The following is a 22,488-nucleotide window of genomic DNA, read 5'->3' on the forward strand; positions in this document are numbered from 1 at the left end:
AAAGACCCTCTCTCTCTCTCTCTCTCTCTCTCTCTCTCTTTCTCTCTCAATTTGCATTAACATTTTTCATCATCCATAAAGGACGGTTCACCCACCATCCTAGGGTTCACAAATCTTTATAGGGTTTTAGTACAAATCCAATATACCTTTTTAATATCCTTCTTCCATTTTTATGAAGCCTATAATGAATGGATCACTGCCATTAAAAGAAAACGAGATTTCTCCACCTATAGAGTTGTCAAAAGGGTATTTTAGACTTGTGGTTTTAGTATAAATATTGTTGAAATCAATTATATGGCATTTAAGAAGAGAAGAGAGATCAAAGGCATTTAAGTCAGAAGAGAGAGAGAGTGATAATAGCATTGTAGGTAATCCTAGTAGTAAAATTTAGTGGATTACATGTGTCGGCAAAAGGGACGTACAAGAACCCAAGACAAGGTTCTCGTACGAGGACTTGATCGGGTTTGACAAACCTGTTTTGTTTCACCCATTTCTTGAAATATAAATTAAAATTTATGGGTATTTATGTTTCGAGAAAAGGATTTGACAAAACAAGTCAAACTTGTTTTTCCGTTTCTAAAACAATTGAAAGGGGGGAAAAATGGGAGATAGCCAATAAAAAAACTCGACTCCTAGCTTTTTCAGGAAAGCTACTCACAAAAGCTTATCCCCTCATCGTCTTGCAAGTTCCTACTCCATTGTCTCGCATGCTCCTCCTCCTCCAAGCTTGCAAGCTTCTTGCAAGACAGCATCTCATTGTCTCTCCATCCCCAACTCCTATCATCTTAAAGAGTTACGATGATCTAAAGTAGGTGAAGCAGCCCATCTCGCCTAGATGTCTGCTCTCTAGTTTTCTCAATTCTCTATTCACTATAGGTAATCCAAAGAAAGCAAAGATCTCTTCCTCTTCTTCAGTTGGAGGCAATGGCAATGGCAATGAGAGAAAATCAAAGTTAGCGCAGGCATCAACGTGCTCGTCTACATCCTCATTCTCAAGGTCTTGTTTGAGCAAAACCCCATCTTTGGGAGGGAAATTAAGCAACGGCACGAAGAGGCCCATATGGTTCTACCTTGTTAGTGTAATTGTCGATGAGGATTGTCGACCCTGTGGACATAAGTCTCTCTAGGAAGACGATCCCAATTTGATGGTTGTAAAAGCAATTAGGAAGATTGGAGAATCGATGAAGATGATGATGATGCGGTGAGCTATTCAAGTTCTATTCTTTCAAGCTTGATAACCTTGTGACAATTGCAATTGAACAACATCATGAAAAGTTGCTGGTGTATGAAACAACTCATCTCGACACGAATTACGCAATCGTTAATAGCTTGATAATGTAGTTCTTAAACAGAGGAGGAAAGGTGGAATTGGAAAGAAAATGAAGAAAGTATGTGTGCAAAAAAAGGTTTATCAAACACCAAAAATTTCGTTTCTAGACAAAGAAATAGGAAAAATCGTTTCTGCTATTTCTAGACACGGAAACAACATAAACGTTATCAAATAGTGCTAGTATCATTAGACTTCGGAGGATAATTTTTTCTTCTGCAAAAGCAATTTTGAGTGATGGTGGTACACAATTTTGATAAAGGGTGTGCGACGTTGATAATAAGTCATAACTCATAAATGTGGTGCACACAATGGGTTAACCTAAGTAGATCTAGAAAGTGAAGTTACTTTCAAAAAAATATATATTTCTTTTTGGGTAAACAATAAGAATTTTAAGTGGGAACTTTTTTAAACATTCATGATTTAGAATTGGGACAAGACCATACCGGAATGACCATATTATCTAAAAGGACACTAGTAGGGTCGGATGGTAGGATGTGAATGGTAAATTAGTTCATCAATACTCTATACCATAGCTTATTCTTGTCAACCCTCCCTTTTTTTCTTTAACCACTTTCCTTGTTGTGGACTCATATGGTTATGCTTTTCCCTATTGTATCCCTTTGTCAACTAATATAATATAACTGTTCTTTTCATTAAAATAATAATAAAAAAAATTAATGTAGATTTAAATCCAAAAGAAATCTATAGCAAGGCATGCTATCATTCTAATGTGCTCAATTACTCTTTTTTGTTTAATCAACATTTTGTAATTTGTAGAGAAATTGTTGTATTTATTACAAATAAGTTTCAAAATACCAAACGCTTTCCAAAAGTTTTTTTGTTATATATCTCACAAAAGGTTTGAACCCATGACCTCCTCATTCCCCCCTCCCCGCTCTTAAGTACAAGGAATGAAAAAAAAAAAAAAATCAATCCCACATTATTTGTGATAGAAAAGAATATTTAGTTCATATAGTATTATGGGAAGTAAAAGGGTAGAAATTCTTGAAAAGAAGGCTCCCCTCTCTCCTCTCGTTTGGGGGTTCTAAGGTTTGTTTTCACATGTACCATAACATTGCACTACAGGGTTCGTTGCATCATATTCATTGGTAAACCATCTCTTCCTTACTTTGTATGATTGCAAAGGAAATTAAAGAAAAATGAAGTGAAATTTTCAAACCTAAAAAAGAAATTATTTTAATCATTATCCATGTGCTCCAAATCATTCCATATGTGGTTATTGATTTTCACTTTACTTTGCATCCAAATCATTTTAATTTCCCTCTCAACCAAACGTAACCCCCACAGTTTCAATGTCTTTACCCATCCTTTTTTCTACTTTCAAGTTTTTTTCTTTCCCAGTCACCTCTCCCAAATTTTCTTTAAAAAAAAAGAACCGTAAAAGACAACATGGTCCCTATACGGGCAAAATAACTTCCTGCTCCACATGAAAAGCTGAAATCCCACCATTGTTGAGACTTTCATGTGTACTCCCATTGGTACATTGGTGCATAAACCATGCTGCCTTTTATAGAACCCTCTCCCTTTTCTCTATTACAGCTTTCGTTTCATATAAAAGAAAGGTGTTGCTCCGCCACCCACAAGCATTCAAGCTCTAGATGGTTTTGATGATCAATACAGAAACAAAGATTTTGTATTCGAAATAGCCCTAGAACAAAGGTTGTATTTACTCTTTTAAGTGAAGAAGAACAAAGGTGATCACATCAAATAGGGGGAAGATTGTTCTCAGCATCATAATGGTAGAGAACTCAAAAAAATAAAAAATAAGAAACACCAACAAACATGTTGCAAACAGGCCCCTTTTGACACCATCCACTTCAAAAAGTTTTCATTTAATTCCAAGGTGAGACCCAATTGTTGAACCAACTTTACAAAGGTAGTTTCACGGACACATCTTATTCTTACTTCATCATATGCCTGTATCTTTTGGAACATTTGGATAAACTCCCAGTTCTTTTGGCACTAAAAGCAGATGTGGGTGGCTTATGCAGCATATTTCTGTAGCTTCCTGTATACATTCTATAGGAACTGAGCAGAAATACTTCCATGCGGCTGAAAATCTTTTTTCTTTTTTTTTTTTTTTTGGGGGGGGGGGGGTTGGAGATAAGAGTAGCTGCAATATATTTGGTACAGATATAATATAAGAACTCTTTACTGCCCATGCTTGAAGTTGGAAAATCAACCTTGATTTAATTTTGGATGACCAATGGTCTTCATTGTAATAACCTCATCTTAAATTTGTTAACTCATTTATTTAATAAATAAAAACTTCAAAGAAGGAACACTAGATAACCATACCATCAACAACAACAACAACTACAACAACAACAACGACAACAACAGCAAAGGATCAAATCGTCCCACAGAAAAGAGAAAAAATCTCAAGGGCACAGTGAACAAAGAAATACTCCAGCACACCACACTTAGCAAAGCTTGATTGGCCATAGATTACCATACATTAACCTTAAGGAGCATCTAGATATTGAAAATGCCAGAGCTATATCTTCTGTGTGTCAGACAACCTCCAGGGATAGTCAGAAAATAACTATCCACATTTGATTGAGAAAAATCAGATCCCTGCCTCAAAGGTTCAGATAAAACCAAGTAACACCAAAAAATGTAACCACATGCGAATTGCTGTATATAAACGCACCTCTATGCTTGAAGAAGCTGGGTTTCCAATGGAACATTATCAAAATGGAGCTTTATGATGATATGGCCAATTGGAAGATACACTAATGTCCCTCCAATCTCAGTTTTATAAAGTTGATGCCAGTATGACAAAATAAAAGAATATTGGCCAACTTCATCGCATTGCTGAAAATAAATTCTTCTGAACTGCCTAAGATTGGAATTCCTGATAGTAATCTGAGACAGTTTCTTGCCCCAATTCACTTATTAACTGATTTTCTTGCATCAAAATAAGAAACCAAGATGTTTGACAGCCTTTGTCATTTTAACCCTTGATTGGTGGAGTGGCCTCTTCTACCACCCTGAAAATATGAACTCGCATTTCTGTTGCCTTAATAAGCTCAAACACACAGACATCATACAGTTCGAGATAATGAGCCACTGCAAATTTGGCCCAACCACCACTAAGACCACCTCTCATACATGGTTTATCAGCATAAACATATTTCACAGGCCATGCCTTATCATTTGAGTCCCACAAAATCATTTCCTGATTATCTTGGGGAAGGAAGACTTTGACAAAAGAAATTGGTAAAGCCTACAAGCACAAAAAAGAAATGGTCAGAAAAAATACATGTGTCTGTAGTAGTGATCGAACTGCAATAAACAAGTGATATTGCAGGAAACAAAATCACAAGAAACAAAGTGTTCTAATGGATTCTTGGAGTGAGTGGTCCAATTGCAGTCTGTACCTTTCGGTCACTATCACTCTTCAGGACCGTAGATCGTCTCGAGAATGCTGACTGGCAATAGACAGCCAGATCAAAACGACCAGATCATCAGATTTCTAAACCAGATTCTGACAAAGGATGGCTTGAATTTGGGTATCGGATAGGGCACTGCTGATCAAGATCCGATTCCCAGTCAACTCAAGCAAGTTTTGGCCCAGATTGGCAAAGTTAGGGAAAAACAGGGGTAAACAGGGTAATATTGCATCCCTGTATTTCTTAAACTTGGATAGGTGCCAGGTGATCTCAGTTGACCCAGCTGATAGGCCTGAGATTCTGCTCCCTAAATCCATGGGTTTGAGACCAGGCGATGGGATATGTTACATTTAAACCCATTAATCCCACGACCACTCAAAAACTGCAGGTCACAAATACCCACACAAACTTTGTAACAGACCTAGTGATAGCCATCTTCTCATGGCCTCAGTACCACCAGGAAGCTTCCATCATTCACAACACCAGTTATAGATTCAAGAATTACTACACGCAGTATGCCACAACGAACGCCAAAGTCATAAATAATGCCTACTCCTTCGTTGGCCAAATGGCAAAGACACCTAACCTTCAATAAATTAATAGCTGAGTGAAACTATAGAGACAAGAAATGGCTACATATGGGGTAGAATGTTGGGCAGTCAAGACGAGTAATGTAGACGAACTGGGCGTAGCAAAGATGAGGATGTTGAGGGGGATGTGCAGCAAGACAAGGAGAGATAGAGTAAGGAATGATTGTATCAGAACCGATATGGGGGTCACACCAATCCAGGACAAGCTCCTGGAGAGCCATTTGAGGTGGTATAGTCATATCCAACGGAGACCCATGGATGCACCAGTAAGGAAGAGTGATCAAATTCAGATAGAAGGAGCCAAAAGAGCAAAGGGATTTGGATGCAAAGTAAAGTGAAATTTTATAACCAAATATGGATTGATTTGAAGTTAATGTTAAAGTCATATGGGGTAATGATTAAAAATATTTCTTTTTAAAGTATGAAAATTTCACTTCACTTCCCTTTAATTTCTCTTACAACCAAAAATAGCCTATAGGAGAAGTCGTAAGAAAAGATATGTAAAAGCTAGGCATCCTGTTTGAGAAACCCAAGGGGGTAGACTATAGGAAAGCCCATTATATAGCTTCTCAAACAGGATGTCACACTCCTTGGGGTTATTTTTTCCTTTTACAGAGAGTGATAAAGGAGTGTGACATCCTGTTTGAGAAGCTATATAGATCCAGTGGGAGGTAAGCTTGTGATGGGATCAAACGTAAGGAATAAAACCAGACTACCAAGGAATTTTAATATCAAAGAATCAAGGGATCAAATTCAGGCAAAATTCAGGTCAAAGGCTCTGACTAGGATGGGAGAATATAATATCAGAAACCAAGCTTTATCCAATGGTCATAGTCTTAGGATATGAAAATTCCTACTTCAAGAAGGAATTAAATCTTAGGATCGAAGAAGATTTCAGAAACTCCAATTTAGAAATCAGTTTCAGCACAACATAACGGTTCTAGTGATAACCAGAAATATGAAATCAGAGAATGAAAAACGAACTTGAAAATCAAGCTTACTGAAGTCAAAATTGAAAAAGGAAAGCCAAAAATCTGCCACAAGATAGGATTTTGAAACCGTAGGATACGTTAGAACAGAAACCAATTACCAAGTATGGAAGAAGAATTGAACTCCAAAAATTAGACGCGAAGTTTCAGAAAATTCCTAGTCGGAGTAGGAATTCAAGAAACCAGAAAAAAGATAGGAATTTTATGCCAAGAAAAGAATCATAACTAGAAATCGATACGAAGAGAGAAGAGAATTGCATAAACTAAACTTGTAATCGATAGAGAAGAAGATAAGGAATCAAGTATAGGATACAAATCCTGTATACGAAGCTCAACAGCACCAAAACTCTTTTAATTAAAAAAAAAAAAAAAAAAATTCATTCTTTACGCAAATCACCTCCAATTCATAAGGGGTGTATTACATACATAAAGTCATTCTAAAATTCCTAAACTGACTTATAAAAGTACTCATAATCACTCTCTTAGTCTCATGTACTAACTTCAAATTAAATGGACTCAAATCAGAACTCTCAGTAGCTATTAAGTATCCTAATTTTACTCAAACACTTCACTACTAATCGCGTGTACTAAATTTACCCCCACTTTATGGGCTAATAAATTAGGCTCATTACAATGAAACCCGAGAAAATGAAAGATCCAGCCTATAATATAACCACCAAAGCTTAATTTCAGGCTGTTGGACTGCCAACTACTCCTTGGGGACCTTCTAAACTAACACATGCATCCACACCTGATTAACGTCTAATGCAACTGCATCACTATATCATCAAAGCTTAGATTAATCAAGTCCGGGAGAAAAAGAGAGTTTGGAAAGACGCCAACAAGTGATTTTAATCCTATGATTCTATGAATACATGGACAAGCATGAAGGAAGCCATCCAGCATCAGTTCATTCTAGTGATCTCCCCCTTCCCCCCCCCCCCCCCACGGGGGGGTAAAAAATGAATATACATACTACAGAATTGTTAAAAGTATATGTAGCACTAGACAATCTTGCACAACAGACAAATAAAGCATAACAGATGAACTGTTAGTTGAGAAAGAGGAGACTAAAACAAAAAAAGGTTTTACTAAATATTTCATTATTTCTACAATAAATTTGAAAGTGATTCGATCCTTGAATATCTATGAGAAAAGTAAGGGATATTTTCTAATACAGAAATCCAGGATCAATTGGTTGGAGCTTGGTGATTCAAATACTGCCTATTTCCACAGATCTGTAAAAGATAGAAACAATCTCACTCTATTCTCAAGTTAACTACCCTAGATGGAAATCAGGTTCATAAAGCGGATGAGATAAAGAGTGTTGCTGTTGACTACTTCAAGAATCTGTTTACGCTTGCCCCTACTGCCCCCCCCTCCATCCCTAATGATCTCTTGAACAAGTCCATTTCAGCCAACATGTCCAATCTGCTCATCGCTACCACCACTGAGGATGAGATTATAGCTGCTATTCACTCCCACAAGGCAAGCAAAGCTCCCAGTCCTGATGGTTTTAGGATGGAATCTTTTTTTCCTCCTATTGGGAACTCATCAAAGAAGACATGATCAAGGTAGTCAAGAGTATCTTCTTCAACCTAAGCCAGATCAAAGGGATTAGTCACACCTTCCTTTGCCTCATCCCTAAGAAAGAGGGAGCTTACGCTATGAATGAATTTAGACCAATCCCCTTATGCAACCTCCTGTACACATTCATAGCAAAAATCCTTGCAAACAGAATCAAGCAAGTGGTTGACTCTCTCGTTAGCGACAACCAATCGGCCTACATCCCTAGGAGAAGCATAAGGGATAACATTCTTCTATGCCATGAAATTGTTAAAGGTTTTGATAGAAAATCTCATTCTTCTGCTGCCCTTATGAAGATTGACATCCATAGGGCCTTTGACTCTTTGAGATGGGATTACATTGTCTTGGTCCTTAACAACATGGGATTCCCTCCAGTTTTCACTAATTGGATATATCACTGCATTACTTCTCGTTTCTCGATCTTGGTGAATAGTAGCCCAACTAGATACTTCTCCTCTTCTATGGGGATCAGATAGGGATGTCCTTTATCTCCCTACATCTTCTGCCTGGCCATGGAAGTCTTCTCCAGAAGTTTGTAAGTGGCCATTGATCAAAATCTTATCTCTGCCATCCCTAAGTGTAAAACTACTCACCTTGCTTTTGCAGATGACCTGATGATCTTCACTAGAGCTGACCCTTCTTCTTTACAGACCATTATGCTCTGCTTGAACCAATTTGCTACTATGTCTAGGCTCCGTATCAATCCTGCAAAGTCTCTCATCCTCCTAGCTGGGATCTCTGATTCTACCAAAGCATCGCTGTTTGAGCAAACTAGTTTCTACATTGGTCTCCTTCTGGTGAAGTATCTTGGGCTCCCGCTTATTCCGACCAGACTCTCTGCCCATCACTACACTCCTATGCTTGACCTCATTGGGAAGCGCCTTTATCTTTGGAAAGGAAAGCTTATATCCTTTGTTGGTCGGTTAGAGCTCATCAAATTTGTCCTTTAAGCTTCTTATATTTACTGGTCGGATATCTATGGGTTGCAAGAATCCATCATCTCCAAGCTTGAGTCCATCCTTGCCTCTTTCTTGTGGAAAGGAAGTGAGTGTTCCAAATTTCTTCGCCCTATCAGCTCGGCTGTTGTTTGCGTTCCTAAAGCAGAAGAGGGTTTGGGTTTGAGAAGGATCAAGGATGTTAATTTAGCTGGTATCATAAAGTTGGCTTGGAAGATTTCCTCAAACAAGAAAAGTATATGGGTAGAATGGGTGTACTCGAATCTTCTTAGGTTTGATTCCTTTTGGACAGTGAAAGTTTCAGCTGATGGTTCTTGGGTGTGGCGAAAGATCATTGCTACCCGCCTCTCTATCTCTTCAGCCATCTCCTCTCAAATCGGTGATGGGGGCAAATACTCATCTTTGCCTCGACCCTCGGCACCCCAAAGGAGTCCTATACTATACTATAAGTTCCAAAAGCATCTATAACTTGGGCTTGTCCAAGTTTGCCCGTGTGGTTGATATCTTAACCTCTAGCAATTGTTCCCCTTCGGCCTAATCTTTGAGCCAACTTGCAGATATATGGAACTCTTTGCTAGTCATCCCGACATCTCAGTGGCAAAGACATGACTCTACCCTCTGGATGCCTACCTCTTCAAAGCTCTTCTCTGCCAAGGTTGCTTGGGAGTTTGTTAGGACCATGGCTCAGCCTCTCCTTGGCACAGACCCATACGGTTCTCACACCACATCCCCTGCCAAAGCTTCACGGCTTGGAGAACATTCACTAACTCCTTGTCTATGCAATCTTTCCTCATCCAGAGAGGCATTCCAGATGATCCTATGTGCATCCTCTGTGGCAATGAGCCAGAAAATGTTGAGTACCTCTTCTTCGCATGCATTATTTCCATCTCTATCTGGAAAAGGATCCTTGCCAAATGCTGGCCAGTTAACAAAAGAATTCTTCCACTCCATAGGGAATGGATTTGGATTGATATGACATTTTAGAGAAAGTCTATATATGATCATGTGGGAAAGCTCGCCTTCTGCACAACAATAAATCAGATCTGGATGGAATGAAATCATAGTTAATGGACCTCCAATTCTCGCTCTCTTGATAAGATTTGGGGCTCCATCTCCTTCAATATTAGGGCCAAGATTTCTTGGGTCTCTTCCACTTGTAATCCCCCTAGAAACTGACATATTGTAAATTCTTAGGAGCTGCCCAGCTCCACGATCAAGAATAACCCTACTCTCTGAGTTTGGGTTTGCTTTTCTCTCCCGCTCACCTTCATAGGGGCTGTAAGTTTTTCCCTTTTTGCTTAGTAATGAATTATTTATTCACCCCCCAAAAAAAGTAAGGGATGACATCATCAATGAATTTTTCAGAACATTAACAAATCCTATTCCATAGTTATCAACGAGTCCAAGTGGCCTTTCTTGGATAGGCGCATTAGTCGCCCAGGTAGCACCTTAATTTTTTACCACACTCGACCACCTTGGTTTGCCTAGATGCCGTGACAATTATGTCCTATTCACACTTCTTGATGTAGACCAAGAGATGTCACAACACAAGTATTCACACAGGAATAAGCTCAAATCTTAGTCTAATGAATTAAATAAGGAGCCTAATAGGTTATATGGGTCATGGATGGGGATTTTTCATGTTTTTCTATTGTAATAGGCCTATTTTGAAAGCACACATATAAGGGATAAGTGGCCCATACGAATTTAATTAGTTAACTGTATCTAGTCCTCTAAAGTTGTGAAGTCTTGAGGAAATTAATAAGTTCTTGGGCACGTCAATAGGTTGTTTCGTTGTTAGTTGTGAGCAAGGTTCAAGAAGTAGGGGTTTGGGATGCCAATCCCATATACATTGCTCAATAGCATCAAAACTTAAAAAAATATATATACACACACACACACAAAACTTAAAGTATATATATATATATATACTTTAATTGATGGAGGGTGTATTATTGTATTATTACATGTAAATACCTTATAAAATTTATAAATTGACTCAGACAATGGCTCCTAATTACACTCACACTCAATAAAGTAAATAAACTCATGATAAGACTAACTCTTCAATAACCAAATCAAACTTGAACACTTAAGTTAACCACTAATCCCGTGTACTAACTTCACCCCTACTTATGGGCTTATAAATTAGGCCCATTACAATAAAACCCATGAAAGTAAAAGGCCCAACCTATACTATAACTACCCAAAGGTCAATTTCGACCCATTACACTTATGGGCCTCCCAAGCTTGGATATAGTCCTCCATATGGAATTAATGCCTTATGCAACTGCATCAGGATGTAAGAGAGAATATCTTATAAATTGGTGCTAGTATTTTTGTTATCTATTTCTGTTCTTTCAAAATAACATGATAGCCAGTGGTCCAACGTAAAGAATAAAAATCATCAATAGATTTACCAACCGAGTACACAAAGAGGAATATAAAATAGGTTGACGTTAAGAACACTTGAAGATAGACAACTTACAAGGTAAAACCCAACATAAACATGGCGACGCGCCATGACTACTACTGCAGAAGGATTCTTTGGTTGAAAAGCACGAGCTGAATCAAATGTTTTTTGTACTTCCTCAATTGTGACTTTCTGTCTTTGTGAAATCAAAGATCCTTTAGAAGAACACTCAACTGCAGGGTTATCATTCCAAAGTAAAGCAAAATGAATAAATAGTGTACAAACTAAAAAAGAACACACAATACAGGAGCATGAAGCAAAAGAAATCACCTGGTACAGTCTTGCAAGGCTCAATATCTGAACAATTTAAATGAAGTGAACATCGGCCAGAAACTCTGAATCCCTTCAGTAATTTTTCTGCATTTCTTTTATAGTGCTTCATGTTCACCCCACCACTCCAACTTGGCATAACTTCACTGGATTTATTTGGCGAAGAATATATTCCCTTAGCTTCTTTCTTCTTCGGTGGTCTTCCCCGTTTCTTTCTATCACCAAGGAAGTCAGACTCTTCATGTCTTTTAGAAGCAAATATATTACGCCTCTTAGAACCACTCTCATCACAACTTTCATCAGATTCCTCGGCTTTTACAACTGCTTTCTTGGTTTCACTCTCCAAATGAACAACAGATGAGTCCCTTCTCTTATTCTTTGTGACGTAAGGCAAAAAGGAAAAAGGTTTTGCCACTGTCTTGCTCTGTTTATTTTTTCTGCCATCAGCACTTTCATCAGAATCCTCCACTATGACTACAGTTTTATTGGTTACATTCTCTGAATGAATGGCAGGTGAGAAGTTCCTTTTCTTTTTCTTTACTGCATAAGGCGATAATGGGAAAGTTTTTGGCACAGTCTTGCTCTGTTTATGTTTTGCATCATCTCTTACATAATTGGTGTCTTGACCACATTTTCCAGAAACTAAAGCCTTTTTCTCAGAATTGTTCTCACAAAACATTTCTATTTTCACTGCCCTTTCCCGGGTTGTTCTCTCTAAACAAACTTGAGGATAGTTCCGTCTCTTTTTCCTTGTCACACCTTCAAGACATGTTTCCACCACATCTCTCCCCCTACTCTTTCCATTTTTTATTTTAACAAAACCAGTATCTTGACTACATATAGCAGAAAATGCAGCCTGCTTCTCACATGCACTTCTATCAAATATTCTCGCACTAAACTGTGACTTGCCATCATATCTAAAGACAATAAAATCACCTACTTGTATTGAGTGGTCTCTCACGAACACTGACCAACCATCTTGGAAAAACCAGCGATCAATATTCCAAACCAATCTTACTTGCCAAGTCTTCCCACTTGGCCCCATTAAGGAGACGACACTAGAGGCTCTTTCCTTTAGATGTCTGAAGAAAGCTATTGGAATTTTCTGCAATGAAATGATTTAGTTTCAATGACCATAACCATGCAAACTGGAAAAAAAAAAATAACAAAAATAAACCATGCCACCATTGTGTTCATGATTGATATTAGGATCATAATGGTCAGGCCAAGTGACCAACCAATGATCATCTCTAAGCCATACAAAAAAATGAGCTGAGCCCAGATTCTTCATGTTGTGCCAACACCACGAAGGAAACCAACTGAATTCTTTTTATTTGTGCTTCATCGCCCAATTGGAGGATCAAATTTCGTCCTTTGAACAAAAAAGCAGCACTTGGCAAACAAGAAATAGGAACCTCACAAATTCACAGTTTTTTAGATTTTTCGTCAAATCATTAGAGCCCTTTTTCCTATTTTGTAACATAGTTGTCAAGGCGCCACCTTGGCATCCATGTGGGTTGTTTGGGGTCAAGGCGACAATCGCCTTAGTGTGACAGTGTCTCCTTAGTGCAAGGATCTGGTCTCGCACTTACTTATGCCCAAAATAGGAAAAAAGATAAAATATTTGTTATTTTATTTACTTAAGATATTATTCATAAATAAGCAAATACCTCTATTTGAATCCAATAAATATAGTTTCAAAATAAAATTCCAAAAGAATAAAAAACCAACCCCTCAGTCAAATTTATTGGAGAACAATAATATTTCTCTAAATGTTGATTTTTGACGACTTGATGTGACTTGATGTTTATATTTTATGACTTGATGTGGTTTAGTGTCGATTTTTGATGAGTTGATGTGGCTTAATGTTCATTTTTGATGAGTTGATGTGGCTTAATGTTCATTTTTTATGATATAAGATATATGTAACATTCTAAATAATATTAGAAAAGAGGGGAAATAAATATAACATTTGGGCACCTTGTCACCTTAGCGTTTAGGCACCCATCCACCGCCTTGGGTCGCCTTAACGCCTTAACAACTACGGTTTATAACGAGAACCAACTCTTCACCTTTTCTTCTCTTCTTTTTAATTTGGTTTAGTTAGTCTCAGATCAGGAGAAGTATCCACCTGTACATGGTGTCTCAGAATTAGGCTGTGAGGTCTCCTCAAAGAAACTTTCTGAACTCTGACTATCATGATTCAAGGCCCTAGATATTAAGATAGCATTTGATTTCTTAACCCTAAAACAAAGTCCCCTCATATGGAAAGTGGATCATCTGTGGCTACCTTTCCATGCTTGATGCAAATTCTTCACTAAACTAAGCTTGTTTTATTAGGAATAAGTGCAGGGTTGGATTGTATATGTGTTGGGCTTTCAATCCATGTGGTTTTGAGTGTAATGGGCCACTTTTATGGGTCTAAATTGGTGAGATAAAGGTTGCACACGGGATTTAACTAATTCGTTTCCTTTTTTTCCTTTTTAGTTGGTTCAATTTAACTTGTTAGTCTCTATTATTTCTTAGAAGTTAAGTTATTAGTTGAGTCAAGTCATTAGTTTCCTTTTTTTAGTTTGTTTTAATTTTCAATTTTTAGAAACTTATGTAATAGGCAATCAATTGTGGGGTTTCCTATTTTGGAACCTTCCAAATGCTAGGCTGTATTCCCTCCCTCATTATCACTATGAATACAAAGCAAGGAGACTCCCATAGCCCACGATTTTGACAAACTAAAGTAATGGCTGCTGCTTTGTCTTCTCTCCTGAGAATGGGTCTTGTGTTTGATCAAGGCTGATGAAGTTGGTGTGTGATCTAGCTGACTCTCTGCGGTGTGAAGCCCGAGAGATCCTCTTCCTTAGCTTATCTTCTTCTTCTCTCAACCACACAAAGTGCTACTGATCTGCTCAATTTCTTAGAGCTATTAAATTCAGTTTTTCCTCTCAGCTCTGCTCAAAATTGCAGACTCTGTGAGCAATTTTCAGAACTTGCCCACACTTAACCAGCCATCAGTTTTGGCTAAAATTTGGATTGAAGTTGGGCCTACCTAGTGGGGAACTCGACCCAAAGGGAAGCCTTTTTTGTCCAGGGGTTTCAGAGATATTAGAACTCTCCCTAATTTTGTCTACTAGTGACCTATTCTGCCCAGATTTGAAATCAACAGACCTGCCTTGATTTCTGTTTGGTTTTCTTGGGTGTTGGACCATATTATCAACTAAGATTAGGCATCTAACAGTCTCTGTTAAGGCCCCATCATCTACTGTTAGTTCTGTTCACAGATTCTTAAGAGTTCTATAATCCTTAGTTGCTTTGTGTTGCTTTTCTACTTTGGATATTGGTTGATCTTTGAGAGTATCCTGCAGCATTTGGATTAGGCTAGACTTGTCAACCTAGTTCTACATCAATGCTGCCACTAACAATCCTAGGAAAGCACCGTAAAGGTGGTAAATACTTTTGTTCTAAATTTTCGAAATTTTGCACATTTCGGTGGTTTCAACCCAACCAGAGATGAAACCAGGTATGACCGAAATTTTGAACATTTCGGCCAAAATCTCAAAAATTTTGGAAATTTCTAGCAATAGCCTAGAAAAAATATACCTCGTTTTGACCAGGTTTTAGAAATTTTGACCTAAATTTCGGTTTCGGCCAAGGTCGAAACCTGAGATTTAGAACCATGGTAAATACACATGAAATTGTGGGTTTATACTTTATAGAAACACTGTTACAATGGTATCTCATTCCTGAGTTGTTTAGTCGAACCAAAAAGTGGCCATGATGACCTGAGTTACTTCCACAATGGGTAACTAGGAACCTGTAATAGCTAGTGATCAACAACTACTCTTAAGTTTATCGAGTGCTTTATCGGTTATTAGGATATTGTTTGCATAACTCTTGATAAACTATTAATTGTTCCTCCGCAAGTCAGCAAACATGTGAGACAACACTAAACCTCATTAACCAAGGGGCATAATTTTTCATTTTCCTTGATAGGAAGGCTAGAAGAAATTTTAATTAATAATAAGGGAAAGAAGAGAAGAATTTACAAGTATGTAAAACACAAAGAACCATGAAAGAAATAACAACATAACATCAATGCTGCCTTTAGTATTGTCATTCCAACCACTTCAACAAATAAGATGGAAAAATGATGCCAATGATATCCTTAAACAGAACATCAGTCAGATGCTTTCAAATGTCTGGTAATTAAAGCAACATGAATGTTTCTCACAAAATTCATAGGCTGGGGTTGTAAGGCTTAAACCTAATACTTCAAGACCAGATTAAATACCTGATTCTTCTTTTTATTAAAGTAAGGTCCCTCATTCCTAATTTTTGTTCTAATTTAACCCCAGAGGCCCAGACAATTTGAACTACCAGTTTGGTCCTTTAAATGTATTTACAATTCAGTCACAAGTCCTATTTGATTCCCAAAAGGGTCCTTAACTATTCTGTATACCATTTGAACTACCAGTTTGGTCCTTTAAATGTATTTACAATTCAGTTCCAAGTCCTATTTGCTTCCCAAAGGGTCCTTAACTATTCTGTATATTTACGAAATTGCCACTACTTATTCAATTTGAGTTACTTAACCCCAGACCATTTGAACTACCAGTTTGGCCCTTTAAATGTATTTACAATTCAGTCCCAAGTCCTATTTGCTTCCCAAAAGGGTCCTTAACTATTCTGTATATTTACGAAATTGCCACTACTTATTCAATTTGAGTTCTTTGTTACTTGTGGGCAGTGGGCCCATAGCAATCCAAGTTTAAGTGTTTAATGAAAACAGAAATAAGGAAAGATCAGATCTAGAAGGACCAAGTAATTACCAGACATTCTGAGCTGAAACCAGGAAGGAAAACCTTAAAGAAGTGAGGCCGATTCTCCAAACAGCTCCTGCATCTTCTCACCATTATTTGTTTCCTGCAAACAACAACAAACTCAATACTCTACTATTTTCTCATGAGACCCTCTGGGCTGTCCTTCGGCAGGGTAGCTTCTCACAAATACAATGTATGTATCCCAACAAAAATTGGCTCAGTTTGTCGAATTCAGATGAGTTCCTTGGGAACAAAATCCTGCTCTTGACTTTCTGGTTTTTGACAATGAAATTTGAATCCTCGCAAAATTTGGCTTCTAACTTCCTGTCTCCACGGTATCTCTGCAAAAATTATTTCTGGGGGTCATGTACTATGCTACCTAGCAGACAAACTTTTTACTTATGCTAAGAAAAGTTTAAAAAACTTAAGCAGGATGGAAGCCAATTAAATGCACAGTAATCTCTCAGATAGCAACATCTTTTGCTGGCTATTAGTGCTTTGCCTCCCCATCTCTAAGGGAGATGAGGATTTAGCTGATACACTCAGGTAGCTGATTTTCATCTTTCTGGAAAGTCAGGAATCAATTAGTTTCTTTGTTTGGTCAAAGCATAAATTGGTCCACTTAATGTGATGCGGTCCAGGATTCTGAAGCCCTCAAATCGAACTGCTATGGGCCCACACATGACAAATAGCACAAATTGAGTGACTAATGGCAATTTCGTAAATATTTAGAACCGTTTAGTACCTTTTTTGAAACTGAGAAATAGGAATAGGGACAAATCAGTGATTAAATTAAACAAGGGAGTGCAAATCTGGTAGTTCATAAAGGGGTGGGATAGAATAGAAGCTAGCTTGATAATCATGGGATTATATGTAATTTCATGACCAAGCCCTTAAACATAATAAGATAAAGAACTCATTATCAACCTTAAGATGGTTAATACAAAAGGGGAAAAACAGATTTTCAATGGGAAGAACTCACTCATAAGACCATGATTTGGTCTGAGAATTCAAGCTGAGAACCCTTACTGCTAGTCCCTTGAATGCAAGCAAATAACCAGCCCAAACAGTAGCTGAAGGAAGAAATTTGAAGTCTGAAATCTACCCAGGCGATAGCGTAGAGGTCAGACTTCGTTGCTGAAATCAACCTAAGCAGCAAGGAAGGAATTGGGTGATCAGATCCTAAGGTTTGGGTCGTCAATGGAAGGAAAATCATCAACCAAAGTTTCAGTCCAAGCAGATTAAATGTAAAGGAGATCAATCAATCTGATTGGGGCAGCAACTACCACCCAGAAACAAGCGTGGGAAAAGAAAACCATAAAGAAGAAGAAGAAGAAGAATGGAGGAGGAAGGAGAAGAAATTACCTGAGAAGGGAAAAGAGTATAGGAGAGGTAGTAGTTGTTGACTGACTCAACCAGCAAACACAAACACCCACACAGGTAAGGCTGCTCCCAAACTCAAAATTTCATTCAGATCTAATCTCTACCATATTACACTGTCAAATTTAAAGAAAACTCCCTTACATCAAAATAGAAACCCAACTAAAATAAGAAACTAAATATTCTAGGAAATATATCAACTACTAAATTACCAAAAGAAATCCTACATAATCTACCTAACCTCCCCCTTTAGACAGAAAATTGAGTTGGGTCGGTTCCGTCTCAGCTTAGACCTCCAAAGAGGGTCCTTCTGGTCCAGCCAAGCCAAGGCAACTGCATCATAATGTTTTGCTTCTAGATAAAAAGGAAACAAATCTTGGGATTTATCTGATAGAAACCCCCAGTGGCTCCATAACAAAGTTAGGGTTGGGACCGGAAATCATGGGATCGGCCAAAGGTTCAGTCCAAGCAGATTAAACGTAAAGGAGATCGATCAATCTGATTAGGGCAGCAACTACCACCCAGAAACAAGCGTGGGAAAAGAAAACCATAAAGAAGAAGAAGAAGAAGAAGAAGAAGAAGAATGGAGGAGGAAGGAGAAGAAATTACCTGAGAAGGGAAAAGAGTACAGAAGAGGTAGTAGTTGTTGACTGACTCAACCAGCAAACACAAACACCCACACAGGTAAGGCTGCTCCCAAACTCAAATTTCATTCAGATCTAATCTCTACCATGTTACACTGTCAAATTTAAAGAAAACTCCCTTACATCAAAATAGAAACCCAACTAAAATAAGGAACTAAATATTCTAGGAAATATATCAAATATTAAATTGCCAAAAGAAATCCTACATAATCTACCTAATCTCACACTTTAGACAAGAAAATTGAGTTGGATCAGTTCCGTCTCAACTTAGGCCTCCAAAGAAGGTCCTTCCGGTCCAGCCAAGCCAAGGCAACTGCGTCATAATGTTTTGCCTCTAGATCAAAAAGGAAACAAGTCTTAGGATCTAGCTGATAGAAACCCCCAGTGGCGCCATAGCAAAGTTAGGGTTGGGACCTGAAATCTTGGGCCTCAGCAGGGTATCCAGTGGATCTTAGTGTCTATCTCAAGAATACTTCCACGGTGGTAGCACTTGGCTGCATTTGGATGGGAATACATTAATTGGTGGACCTCAACATTTCTTCTAATCTAGAAATAGTGTAAAAACAGCTTCCATGAGAGAACTACTTGTTCTTAGTTCTTAGAGGCCCAATCCAATTTTATCTAAGGTGTCAAAGCTATAGACAAGGAAAAACCATATGGATTTGGCTGCTATCAATCATTAGTCATACCAGATTCTCTTATGATTCAGAAAGTAACTTTAAAGTCCAAATTTTTTATTGTGGTTCAAGAACAAAACCTTAAACATTTACCTCATCTGCTGATTTTACAGCCATAAGACAATTAAGGTCATGTAGGCAGAACTTTACATCTCACTCCACTTCAGTGTTTGAAATTTAGTGCTAGAACTATTGAAATTGGCGAAATATTTCTTTCACTGAGAATTGGAATCTGGAAATTTTGAGTAAAACCTGCCAAAAATTGGTGGAATATTTCTGTTTCCACAGGGGATCAAAATCACCCCAGAAAGAGAAATCTCAAGCATTTGAGTAGTAATGAATTGTTAAGTTTTTTTTTTTTTTTTAATCCTAATAAAAGCTTACCCGTTGTCATTACATCATGCCTTTTTCTTTCTAGGTATCTTGCATGCACATAACTTGGACTCTGGTTGGACTGAACGTTTAGAGAAGCCCAAGGAAAGTTCAACATTCAATCCAAAGCAAACAAGAAAAGTGGCAAAATAGAGATGAATAAAAATACAAAATGGCACCTCTTGTAATTTTAGCTACTTCTCGACTAATTTTAAGCTGAAATTATACCAATTAGATGCTTACCTAATCCTCTATCACATGGACTGAGCATATACTGCCATGTGGCACATAGTGAAGCATTATGCTTCACCAGGCATAGTAATGTGAAAGAAAACTCTTAAATCAAAACCACTTTTAATCTAGAATTTATGGTTTTTGTTGCCGGAACTAAGTGAAAATCAGGCAGAGCATTCTTTTTCCTCTGATATAAAAAGGCCAACCTTTTTTTTTTTTTGAAAGGCCAACCTCATATGGTCAAAGTCAAAGCAATATAATTCTCCTTCTACTGCTATAAACACAGACACAAAGACATGACACATAGACAAAACGACTTCTCGTCTAGAAAACTAATTCCTAAAAATAAAAGGAAAAATTATGTATTATTATAATTATCAACCATAGGCTAGGTTTTTTTCTGATGTTTTTACTCTGAAAAAATGAGGAAACATCAACTAAGATAGGAATCTGAACAAAAATTAGAGAGGAGCAACCACCCTTAACAACCTAACCAATCCGTTACTGTAACCCCAGTTTCATAACCATATACTGACAACCTATGATATGAATCTCACGGAAAGTTGAAATAACTCATTGACTATAGAAATCCAGAGTATAATAACGTGCAGTCTTCATCCCCACATCAAACATAACAATCAGTATCTTAGAGTTGGCAAGCTCAAGTAACTGTTTAAAAAGGCAAAACCCCATCCACAACAACAATGCTATTAAGAAAAAAAAAAGGGGGGGGGGGGGGAAAGGTAGACTTAAATCCTTCTTCTTGAAATATAAAAAATTAAACACAAATGCTTCCACAAAGCTGAACAAACAACAAATGTAATACAATTAAAGAGAATAAAAAACAAAGAAAGGGAAGAGGAATCCAACATGAAACACTAAGAAAGATGATGAGAAAGAAGAAGCAAACGGGAAAGAGGGCAGAAAGAGAAAGAGAAAGAGAGAGAGCTCAAATCGGTACCATTTCAATGGGTCATCTTCAATCTACAACCAACGAATGTAACTCTGAAGCAAGTGAAGAGGTTGCTACTGTTCAATTAGGAGGGAATCAAGTCGTTCTTGAACAGGCCTGAGCTCAAAGTCTTTCAAATCTTCTTGGATCTTGATGGACAATGTTGAGAACCCTAGTTTTTTTTTTTTTTTGGTGAAATATTGAGAACCCTAGTTCAACACTGTACATATAGCCCGCCAATAACTTTGTGCTGCTCTTCCATAAAGATTTAAGGTTTTACTGTTTACCGTTCACTGCTGCGTTTTTACTCAACAGGAAACGGTGAAGTAACTGTTTCACCAGAAAATAATAACGGTGAAGTAACTGTATTTGTAGCCGTTGTGCGCTTGTAATAAATTTTGTGGCATCTCTAACCCTTCGGCTGTATTAAAATAATAATTAATAAAAAAAAAACCTAACCCCTTAAACTGTCTAATTTAAAAAAAAAAACCCCTCTAACCCAGAAGAAAAGATTCTAACCCTTGACTTTAGGTTATGTTTGGATGTTTTCGAAAAAGAATTTCAAAAAAAGTTGACTTTGAAAAAGATATATATTCATGATTTTTTTTTCTTCTCTTTTCTTAATATCCAAACATAACTTGACGAATAATTTTTTCCTTTTAGCAACAAAAAAAAAAAAAAAGATCATGGACTCTTTTTTTTTTTTTTTTAATGAATCAACATAGCTTAGCTTCTCTCAGGAAGTCTAAAAATAAATTGGAACATTGAAACAATATATTTAGCCTTATGACATATCCATTTTGAATCTTGATGAAAAAAGAAAGTATTTTCTCATTTATATGCAAATTAATGAAAATTCACAATCAAAGACGTGCAAAATCACTAACATAAATAAACAATAAACAAATGAAACTAAAAACAAAATAATACACCAACTTAAAATTTTTTTTAACAAACTTTTAACTTTGAAAACACATCTAATGTGAAAAGGGAAAATATATAGAATCAAATCCACGTAAAACTTTTCACTATAATAATAGGGAGGAGGTTAGGTATGCCGTCAGCTTTTGTGGATCTTGTGGCTCAACCAATTGAAGGATCGGGAAGGGAGGGACATAGAGGACTTTTCCAAGGGAAGAAGAAGAAAGATAGACACAGATTTGGGTATTCCGCTAGCATACGCAGCCTTTTCCCCATAATTAATAATAGATATACAAATCGAATGTTGTTGACTCTCCTAGAACTAGCGGCCCAACCAATAGGAGGATGGGGATGAGAGGGGCATCGGGAAGATTTTCATGGGGAGAAGGATGAGAGATGGACACAAACATATATTTAGGTATATCGCTAGCATGCCCAGCCTTTTTCCATAATAATAATAGATTTACAATTCTTCTCTTTACTGTGCCAGAGGCTAACTACTTGAGAAAATTGGATAACAAGAACATTCTTTCCTTACTAGGTGGATTCACAAGCACAAAGTGTTGGATCTCATCTCAAAAAATAAAAAATAAAAAATAAAAAATAAATAACTACATTGTTGAGAAATGGTAAAACCCAGGAGAGGTGAATTGGGTATGACTTTTCTCCATAAAATTAGGAAGAGGTATAGGAAAGCTAGCGGGACACAATGGTAACAAGTCTGCTAGCGAGATTTTAACCGTAGGATTTGAGAGAATCGTTAGATTAGGAGAAAAGATTCAAAGTTTCAATCCACAATTGTTACACCTTATCTCTCCCTTAATTCTATCTCCACCCTCAGTAGCCACGCCGGCGTTCTTCCCTCTGCAATTGTTCTAGTGGC

The 22,488-nt window shown here is 37.4% G+C and overlaps 1 protein-coding gene and 1 pseudogene across 2 annotated transcripts; one reads left to right on the forward strand and one right to left on the reverse strand.

Annotated features, from left to right (window-relative positions):
- The first annotated feature begins 707 nt into the window (after positions 1-707).
- Positions 708-1,341, forward strand: LOC122064571 (annotated as a pseudogene).
- A 2,242-nt stretch (positions 1,342-3,583) lies between these two features.
- LOC122069321 (B3 domain-containing protein Os11g0197600-like) lies at positions 3,584-20,926 on the reverse strand. 2 transcript variants are annotated; one of them, XM_042633312.1, is made up of 5 exons: positions 20,694-20,926; positions 16,435-16,766; positions 11,612-12,716; positions 11,357-11,514; positions 3,584-4,580 (listed from the first exon to the last, which is right to left on the reverse strand). In XM_042633312.1, the coding sequence occupies exons 2-5, from the start codon at positions 16,516-16,518 to the stop codon at positions 4,308-4,310; spliced, it is 1,620 nt and encodes a 539-aa protein (XP_042489246.1). In that variant the 5' UTR covers positions 16,519-16,766; positions 20,694-20,926; the 3' UTR covers positions 3,584-4,307. The 2 variants fall into 2 exon arrangements, with proteins under 2 accessions (XP_042489246.1, XP_042489249.1); XM_042633315.1 differs by lacking the exon at positions 20,694-20,926 and adding an exon at positions 17,791-17,923.
- Between the last annotated feature and the right edge of the window lie 1,562 nt (positions 20,927-22,488).

This window comes from Macadamia integrifolia, chromosome 2 (genome assembly GCF_013358625.1).
Source record: "Macadamia integrifolia cultivar HAES 741 chromosome 2, SCU_Mint_v3, whole genome shotgun sequence".
Classification (NCBI taxonomy): domain Eukaryota; kingdom Viridiplantae; phylum Streptophyta; class Magnoliopsida; order Proteales; family Proteaceae; genus Macadamia; species Macadamia integrifolia.

What these genes read in the sequence shown, in the direction of transcription:
- LOC122069321 (XM_042633312.1), bottom strand. Translation starts at nt 16,518, where the DNA reads ATGGTGAGAAGATGCAGGAGCTGTTTGGAGAATCGGCCTCACTTCTTT. An exon ending in GCCTTGCAAGACTGTACCAG is followed by an intron (nt 11,515 to 11,611) that starts GTGATTTCTTTT and finishes ATAACCCTGCAG; the next exon opens with TTGAGTGTTCTTCTAAAGGA. An exon ending in TTTATGTTGGGTTTTACCTT is followed by an intron (nt 4,581 to 11,356) that starts GTAAGTTGTCTA and finishes TTGTGCTTGTAG; the next exon opens with GCTTTACCAATTTCTTTTGT.